At 41.7% G+C, this 9,253-nt stretch overlaps 4 protein-coding genes across 4 annotated transcripts in view; 3 read left to right on the top strand and 1 right to left on the bottom strand.

Moving 5' to 3' along the window:
* Positions 1–2,623, top strand: part of SARC_04802 (adenylate cyclase) — a 3,184-nt gene extending 561 nt beyond the window's left edge. Inside the window, exons 2-5 of the mRNA XM_014301335.1 lie at positions 1,085–1,159; positions 1,578–1,645; positions 1,960–2,028; positions 2,373–2,623. Coding sequence (XP_014156810.1) covers positions 1,085–1,159; positions 1,578–1,645; positions 1,960–2,028; positions 2,373–2,574 — 414 coding nt within the window. The 3' untranslated portion in view covers positions 2,575–2,623. The remainder of the gene's footprint in view (positions 1–1,084; positions 1,160–1,577; positions 1,646–1,959; positions 2,029–2,372) is intronic.
* Positions 2,624–3,612: 989 nt separating this feature from the next.
* Positions 3,613–6,417, top strand: SARC_04803 (hypothetical protein). The gene is made up of 7 exons (XM_014301336.1): positions 3,613–4,105; positions 4,505–4,613; positions 4,843–4,965; positions 5,293–5,389; positions 5,622–5,723; positions 5,930–6,020; positions 6,160–6,417. The coding sequence occupies exons 1-7, from the start codon at positions 3,964–3,966 to the stop codon at positions 6,321–6,323; spliced, it is 828 nt and encodes a 275-aa protein (XP_014156811.1). The 5' UTR covers positions 3,613–3,963; the 3' UTR covers positions 6,324–6,417.
* A 378-nt stretch (positions 6,418–6,795) lies between these two features.
* SARC_04804 (hypothetical protein) lies at positions 6,796–7,866 on the bottom strand. Its single transcript, XM_014301337.1, has one exon. The coding sequence runs from the start codon at positions 7,760–7,762 to the stop codon at positions 7,010–7,012; it is 753 nt and encodes a 250-aa protein (XP_014156812.1). The 5' UTR covers positions 7,763–7,866; the 3' UTR covers positions 6,796–7,009.
* Positions 7,867–8,750: 884 nt separating this feature from the next.
* The window catches only part of SARC_04805 (pyridoxal kinase), a gene marked incomplete at both ends in the record, with an annotated part of 4,168 nt that continues 3,665 nt past the window's right edge, over positions 8,751–9,253 (top strand). The window contains 2 exons of the mRNA XM_014301338.1: positions 8,751–8,837; positions 8,975–9,134. Of these exons, the coding sequence (XP_014156813.1) occupies positions 8,751–8,837; positions 8,975–9,134 (247 nt within the window). The remainder of the gene's footprint in view (positions 8,838–8,974; positions 9,135–9,253) is intronic.

Consider the following 9,253-nt stretch of genomic DNA (forward strand, 5'->3'; position numbering starts at 1 on the left):
TACCACTAGGTATATACTACACACAACAACACACACACACACATATATATATATATATATATATATATATATATATATATATATATATAAGAGTTGTTTGTCTATGTATGTATGTAAGTATATGAATATATATATATAATTATATATATATATATATATATATGTGTGTGTGTGTGTGTGTGCGTGTTTGTTTGCGTGTGCATGGTATACATGTAATGTTTCTTTGGGCTTTGTAATACAGTTAAGTGGGAAGAAATCGTAGCTATGCGTCCTTACAGGTAGATAGCTTGAGCCGAAATACTCATATGAGAAACCTGCTCAACTTCTATCTGTCCTGTATGTGCGATTGTAAGTTTATATACAGTTGGAAAGTTCAGATGACTAAACATACGTACGTGCCGCCATTCATCGCCACTGAAATGATATTATCACATGTTATCACTATGAGCTGTCCCCCTCCCCCCGCTCGAACGTATTGTGTGAATAAACAATGGTCTGTGGACCAAAATTGTACGTCGAGCTAAGAGTTATATGTTTCGAATATGCCAATTGATTTTTGATGTTGTGAGATAAATAATTTTTGTACAGAAAGTGTCGCAAAATCACGTGAAATTGAGACAAATAGCTGCTTATATTGAAAACAAGTGCTTCAATTAGTTCAACTTGTCGCTTGGAGCGGTACGTTTCTTTTATTATGTCTAATATTTTCGGCGTGATGAATTTTAAAGGGACATCGCGCGTCCCTATGATAAAGTTCAAGCCCTGTAGCATTCACTCCGCGACTGAACAATATCGTTACCAAGCTATCTATATATCACACATGATTCTAACATGGTGAGAGTGAAAACATGTACTAGATCATTGCTTTCAGGCAGCTGAAGATAAACATTGTTGTAGTGAACTTAACATGCCTAGAACTGGTGCACGATGTGTGCTCACGTACCCCTACTGATGCACATGTTCATATCTGCTCAGTAATGCATGGTCAAAGCAACACATCTGCATCCCGTACACCCTATTCAATCCTCCCAATCTAGCCTACTAATGTTAGCGCCTACATGTATCTTGAATGTCAAATTCCCAGGGCTATCTGACACAAGATCGAGCGCGCACAGTCAGAGTCAGGAGAAAAGATGACACCGGATTTCTTACCATCAAGGTAGGTGTCTAGACATGCGATCGTCGCGTTCTGTTCGTTTTACGTAGTAATTGGAGATGCTTGCCTCGACCTTTGCGCCCAACAACGTGTAGGTACTTGTCATTATGAGACTTGTTGCATAACCGGAATTGATCAGGGGGGTGTTTGCCCGCATTGGTCGAATGTGAGGCTCCGTCTAATATCGGGTGGTCCTTTTTACCCCCATTTCAAATGCGATTGAGATTATTAATGTTCAGACCGATATGCTGAGCGACACTTACCTATAAAATATGTACATACGAAAGAGAATAAAACCATCACAATTTAATAGTAGTTAGACAACGAGAACCTCCTTGCTTCTCCGTTCAATAGCCAGATGGTGGAGGGCAAGTAGCGCAGAGATTCATATTCTAACTCTTTCAACATTTGTATCTAACAGGGCATATCAGTAGGTGCCACGCGGTCTGAGTTTGAATACGCCATACCGGCATCAGATGCTGATGACATGTATGTGCACTCATATTGTGTACACGTTGCGAAATATTGTTGGGCTTGACCCGTGTTTCACGTACAAGCAGAAATTGATTGGGGACACAAATTCCAAATACTTTGTTACCAGCCTAAAACGTAGGTCACCTCACAATGAATTTGGGTTCAACACGAAGCGCTATTGCAATTTTGAGTCAGAAAAGGAATAAGATTAACGGCAATGTGCACACTGTTCTCCGCTGTAGATACTTTAAAGTATCCTTAGCTGTCCCCTCGTCACAATGCGATTGGCGTTGTACCGCTAATATCCCTCCTGTGGTCTGCTCGTGCAGGTTGGAAACGCTATGCTTCAGACCGTTTGTGGATAAGGTCAGACACATCTACCCGGATAAGGAGAACAAGTATGTCTCTGCGTCAGTAAAGAATTGCTTGGGGAATTCTCATTGCCAAGTACTTCTCATGGGGGAGGATTTTTTTCAGGTCATTCTTCGCAATGGGTTTGATTGAAGAGGATATTTCAGATATAACCAATAGATACAATACCGCCACTTAAGATCTAGACTATGAAGAATCTTGCCGCTAATGTCGGCCTCATTTTCGAGCTTGTTGTAATGTGTCCTATTCAATTCGAACAGGGTTCGTCATCCCATTCGCATGTGGCACTAGTTTGAACCTTTAAGCGATATATACGATGCGTACACCCTTCTAATGTGCTCATATCCCGTTGTTTGTCCGTATTTGGTAGTGTTGTGTGGGAAATCGACGAGTTCAAGGGCGAAAACTCAGGCTTGATTGTGGCCGAAGTGGAGCTAGAGAGTGAGGATTACAAGCTCACGTTACCTGACTTTGTGGTCAAGGAAGTCACAGGCGATGTTCGGTACTATAACTCGCAACTGTCTGACCATCCGTATTGCAATTGGTCGAACGAGGAAAAGAACGCCGAATGAACCCCGTTTAAAAGCGGTTAAATAAAATTCTTAATATGAAAATTAGGCGATTACAATTGTAAGTGTATTACTGCAAGTATTTCATACGGTTGTAGCTTTTTCCAATATCTGAAAGGTTTAGTACGTCATCCTCATATTATTTCTACTTCTAGAGAGTGTGCCATAATATCTGCACGAACACTTCAACAATTGTACTCAACCGGTATATACCAGTATGGCTAAACCACAAAAGAAAACGACTCATAACTCTTCGAAGAGGCACAACGTGTGACAAGTTCCCATTGAGTTATCTGAATCTTCTCTGCTATCGAACGCTCCTATACCCTCCCACTATCATATATAACACTTGTAAAAACCCTAAACCCATAGTCTTTTAAAAATTATACAAGAGAAGGCTACATATGATGGATTTTTAGTATATATTTTGGATCTAAAACCCTAAAATCTAAAATGGTAAATATTTACCGTCCTGCATAATGCACATCATCATCCTAACTACCACCTATAAGCCAATCAAAAGCGTAGGAATAGCACGGGTACATCATTTGTGGAAACGGAAAATCAATTGCTCAAAATAACGCCACACAAAAAAAAGTACTAATTTGTCCCTATTTATTCATTCACCATTTTTGTCTTTTGACCGTCGCTTCGAAACTTCAAAAGTTCAAATCATAGCCCAGCCAGCACTCTGAAGTCTGAGCCTGTGAGCCGTGGCCGTGAGGCCACTATCAGAAGTCCTCAGTTCGTTCTTCTCCATTTTAGACAACGTTTCAAAAAGCAATCGGGGTTGCTTTAAATTTTTAAACGTCTGTGCTCATTTTTATTAGCCCTGTCGGGATTTAAAGATTCTGGTGGGTGTAATTTTCGAGTGAGCAGTTTAGATTTTTTTACGTTAAAACGTATAACTTTCCGTTCACGTTTAACGTTTACTACATTGGTGCAGAACGCTAATAGTGAGGACTCGGTTCCTGTTCGCATCCAGACTCCCAGACTCCCAGACTCCAGAGATTTCAACTGCAAATTTAAAGCATATAAAGTGTCCGTAGTCTCAAGCTTATGCACTATTCTTTACATCTGGAATAATGTATCACACGTCTACACCCGCCTGTTACTCAATTATAGACTATTATATAGAACACACGATATAATCGTAGTGCTTCAGGTCGTATAGTTAACATCACGGCGGGGCCAAGGCTAAGTGCACATCATATTACTGGTCGTATTCTTATATTACAGGTCGTATAGTTAACCACGGCGGGGCCAAGGCTAAGTGCACATTATATTACGCCGACATTTAGCACTCTAATAGTCACGAGTTGGGACACGTTCTTAATAGCTAAGCGTACTAGATAATGCATGAGCACATATACATCTAACATATAGTCTAACATGGTTGCCCTCGGTAAGTGTCGCTTTGGGGCTGATTGCTGGTATGGCCGGTTTGCATGCAGATACTACCACCCCCTGGATGAGGTTTCTGCAGTCGAATACGTGGACAGCATCGCACTGGATTCCTCTGGTGTTGGACTGGGTATGTAGTTGTAAGCTTGAAAAAATGTTTTGTGTTTGCAAGTTTGGACTGATTTGGCATAGCATGTTGTCTTTTTTCCGTGGCTTATTCCTGTTCTTGTCATAGACTCAATACTTAACATGGAGTCGTGCGTTACGGCTATGTTGGGCGGTGTCTATCCCCTGTCCAGTGAAGAAACAACCACTAAATTGCGGCCGGAAATACTAGTATTTCCAATATTCTACGATGCACGAACATGCGTTTGCGTATGTTTCGTACTCCTTATATATGCTCCTTACCATTATACACGGTCTGTGTTCCTCTTGCCTTGAGCTGAGATCATACGTACGGTGCACATACAATACTTCGTTCCATTCGAATGCCTACACTAACGTTGTCATTCGATCTTGCTTACTGCAGTTGATAGCCAAGTAGAGATAGATGACGGGATCGCTGGTTGTCTGTCAGTCCCATGCGAGCCGCTCAGTCTTAGGGAGTGCGCTATAGCCGCACTGGCTCGAAGATATAGGTAAGTATCTAGAATATAGATTGTTGAGTTGAAATACATATCTATGCGATGACATCTACATACCCGATCCTATGGGTATGTGTCGAGAGTGTGGGCAAGTTTTGTCGGCGGTATCGGTGCCTAGTATTTAAAATATATATCAGTACTGTCCGTAATTATTCTACCAGCTCACTTGCTGTACTGCCAAAGTTCGATACTTATTATCATTGCCTGTTGATCATTCTCACAGCAACCCTGATGCTGCCAAAGGCGTGCACGAGTTGTACATTGATCCGTGTCCACGTAAGGTACACAGCCAGCTGTTGTCGTCCTTCAGCTTGATTCCGTTACTGGAGCTCAAGAAGTCTAAGTCGTAAGTCGTTTTTGTGTTGTCATGTTGTTGGAGGTGGCTCATATAGTCTACTCTGCTAGGTGCCGTTAAAGGCTAGCGCCAGGTCATGAACCATTACGCTGCTAAATCACAGTGCATGCATATATCTAGATCTTTCTGTCAGGTTTGTGTTAAAAGCGCCGCAGGCACATATCCACCCGTACCAACCTCCAGATCTACATATGATTTAGGTCTAGGGTTTGGGACACATCTGCTTCTGTTGTAGCTGTCTGGTATACCGCACCACACGCTCACCTGGTTCCATATTATATCTTCCCGCCGCTGGGTGTTTTGTACATTTCTCTGTAGCTTGAAAAGGTCCATCACACCCAATGTTCTCAAACTGTCGACGGACACCGACGCGTTTAAGTGGGAAACTGTAAAACTGCTGCGAAAAGCAGACTCGGTAAGCTGTTAGAGCAATTGATGTGATATGAATTTCGCAGTAGAACATCTATTGATACCATCAATACCGCTTTTTCTATTTAGTTGGCAGGTTATTATCTATTGATGTTGGTTCACTACAACGTGCATCAAACGCACGAGCTTGATCTGCGGGGTGTATGTAACGGCTTGCTTTGTTCCCTCAGATACTTGTGTAGTATATTTACTTGACCACTGTTGTCTGTTCGCTGCAGAAATTTGATCTGGGTGAGGACGTCGAGTTGTCAGAATACATCGGGTCTGACGAAGATTGGATTCGTTTCCGCTCGGCCGCCTTGAAGTCCGTCGATAGCACGGTATTGGCTGATTGGGGTTTAGTTTCTGCAACGTGCGCACATGTGGTGGTATTGCCGGGGAAGGCTATCTGGTTAGAGATTGTAAGATGTGAAGTTCCGTGGCCGAGTGTTTGTGGCGTAGATGGTACCATTAACTGGAAATTCAAGAATTTGTTGTAGAATTGCAATGAGTTGTGTGAGCTAATGTCTTCATATACTGTATACAGGTGCGGTTCTGGGCTCTTTACAAGAAGCGCTTTCCGTGGATGATGACCTCGGCAGACTGCTCAACACAGAAAGAGTTCTTACACGAAAAAAGTGAGTAGGTTGAATAGTCTAAATTGGCTCACACATTCTGCATACTATTCCTATGTGTTGCGCCTTGTATTGTATTCTGGTGCCTGTCTCAGATATTTGTTCTGAATGTCTGACACCCCCTCAATGCTCTCATGATAAGGACTATTCCTGGAGGAGTTAAGGGTTGAGTCGGGCATCAAAGCCAGCTGGCCTAGCTATCGCACTGCGCGTGGAGGTGAAGCCTTTGGCAAGCATTCCGGTAAGGTAATGAAGTTATGGGAAGCACGCCTCAAGGCTACCACAGAAGTGGCTGCCTGGGTGTGAGCGCTAATAGTGTTAGAGAGATATTCAGTTTGAATAAATGAATTTGCGAATCATTAAAAAAGGCATTTTAGTGGGCTTTCCCATTGTACTCGATGCGCTATGAACAATTCGCCATTATCTGACGATACTGTGTACAGATTACTACTAAACGAATTCATAGTCGAAGTACATCGATTACCAAAAATTAAATAGGGGTTGGTCCGCATTCGGAATGTCCTAGAAACCTTTGCGGATGTAGCCTGGCACAATTTCATGATTTTACAGGACATGAACAACCATTGAATGCGACGGACACTAACCACATGGGAAATCAAAGGTCATATAAAAGAATCATCTTGATTGTACACGAATAGCCTTTGAATGCGGCGAACATTAATTAAGAAGAATTAAAAAATCATATAATTCAGTAAAAAGACTTCTCAGTTAATGAGTCAATCCTAGAATTGATAGACGCATTACTGCTGGTGTTCTAGTCCGAGCATATTTATTTGCCGACAGTCTCTCAATGGTGCCTGCTCTATATGATACTTTCAGAGTATTGTCAACTTCTCTCGAGGATATAAAACTGTACAGTGTGCTTATCCTACTATAGAATTTTTAGATATAGGATACAAATGGACTACCTAAGTAGCTAAGCTCAAGAACCCAAAAGTAGCATGCTACTATGGATCCTTGTGTAGTCCCTTTTACGTACGCACTTCATCAATTGCTTCACAGTATATTCTCGTTTGATTACAGCTGAAGACAACACTGCGATCAAATAAAAGATTGGCTCTGGGCCCACGTAGATCAGTGATCGAATAATTTGCCGACGCTGTGATACCCTCAACATTCACACCCATCTTGATAGCCCCATATCTACCATTCAGATCACCCACTTCACACGCGTACGGATCTGATTCATATAACTCTGGATCGCAGGTGTAGTTGTAACCCTGGTCGGCTGTCCTTTTCAATGCTTCACAGTTCGCCTGCTCAGCTGTACCGGGGCCACATGCCAGTGTTTCATCGTAAACTCCTTCGATTCTGGGTGTTCCTTGGCCATCTTCGCATGCCATATCCATACCTTCCCCTCCTGCGGGTCTTCCATTGTGGACGGCCCAGGTCAGGTTGAATGATCTGCGGTCAGGATTCATGCATTCTTCATACAGACCCGAGTTTATATCCACTATATTAATCACTACACTGACGTTCAAGCCGTCACGTGTATCTTGAAAGGTGATATTACCCACGGCCAATCCATTATCGAGGTTGGCACGTGCAGTTTGGTCAGGTTGTTCTGGTACTGTTGCCTGAGGTACAATTGTGCTGACAGCAATATCAGCAATCGCAATAGCGACCGGGGAAGGGCTCGGGGATGCAAAGGGGTCTTGTCGTGCACAAACTAGGGCAGGGCCGGATAACGCGGTCAAGAACACGAGCGCACTTTGGAGTTTCATAATGTATTGTGAGCGATGTATCTCCGATATGTATTTCAGATGTATGAATATGAGCAATTATTTGATTCTATGCGATCGTGTGAGGTTATAATGCTATGATCCTATGGTGTATATCATTGTGCGATGCAATGTCGGTCTTCTGGTACAGAGAGTTATTAATAACTACAGTAAGCAGGTAAGCTCAAGGGGCATAGACATGCAATCACACATAAATTAACGAGAGATTATGCAGCAATATGGATACGAACGAGTGGATTTGCGAAATCCAATCAAAATTAATTATAGAATGCACTTTCTTGTGTTTTGTTTGAAATTCCTCATGATAGCATTTCTATTTAGTATTTTGGAACGAAAATATCAGTCATCAAAAAATGCGTTTAAGTCTCATCCTTGCTGTGCCTAAATTTATACATAGCCTCCCAAAATGATTACATAAAAATTTGGTCATCTACTACAGCTTATACCAAAAACTGTGTTCAATTTAGAAGGCTATCAAAACTGGTACCTAAGCTCCAAAAAATGTGGCGATTTCACCTAATTTTGAAGCATGTTTGGCTTTATAAGTTTTTTAGGAGGCTATGAATAAACCCGAAAATGAAACCTTAAAATACCCTAATTACTCATACCCCTAGAGATTTTAAACCTTATATGTACCCTAAATTTGACGAATCATATAAAAGAAGCCTTTGACCTTGCTCATCTTCCTCAATTGCTCTCTCTCTCGCTTTTCTCCTCTACTCTCTCTCTCTCTAGTCTACTAAATACTATTACTATAGAGAGAGTGAGTTGTGTGAACTCAGAACTGATCTCGAGGTGGATGAATCGTGGTGCATATATTTGTAAACATTTATTTTCATAGACTTCTATGGAGAGAGAGTCAAGAAAATATATATCTCATTCGAAGATAGTTGTAGTATCAAGCATCTGAAATAGCACAGATAAGGGTAGCGTTAGTTGTTATAGTAGATACTAGGGTTTTATAACAAACATGTCTAGGGCAAAGCGCGTACTATCAATTCAATCACATGTTGTATCTGGCTACGTGGGGAACAAAGCCGCCACTTTCCCCTTACAGGTATATTTCTAACGAAAAGAGGATGGTGTATTTGTATTACATTCCTTGTTATGTGCAGTCGCACTCTACGTTCAAACGTTTACATATCGATTGTGGCCTGGTATTCAACATGAGAAGTTCCTGGTTTTATTCTGCAGTTATTGGGATATGAGACGGATTGTGTTAACAGCGTAAACTTCTCCAACCACACTGGATATCAAAGTTGGAAAGGCACTGCTATGAACGGCAATGAGCTTTCGGACCTTATCGAAGGGTTGACAAAAAACGACTTGGGTGCCTATGATTTCCTACTCACCGGTAAGTTGGTGGTAGTTGTGTTTCGTTCATGTGTACTCTGGAAGCCCGGGCATGGGTGGTCCAAAACCATCTCACTTACATTTGATGTCATAATAAACCTGTTTAAATCTGATATCGAT

This window comes from Sphaeroforma arctica (assembly GCF_001186125.1).
Source record: "Sphaeroforma arctica JP610 unplaced genomic scaffold supercont1.284, whole genome shotgun sequence".
Lineage (NCBI taxonomy): Eukaryota > Ichthyosporea > Ichthyophonida > Sphaeroforma > Sphaeroforma arctica.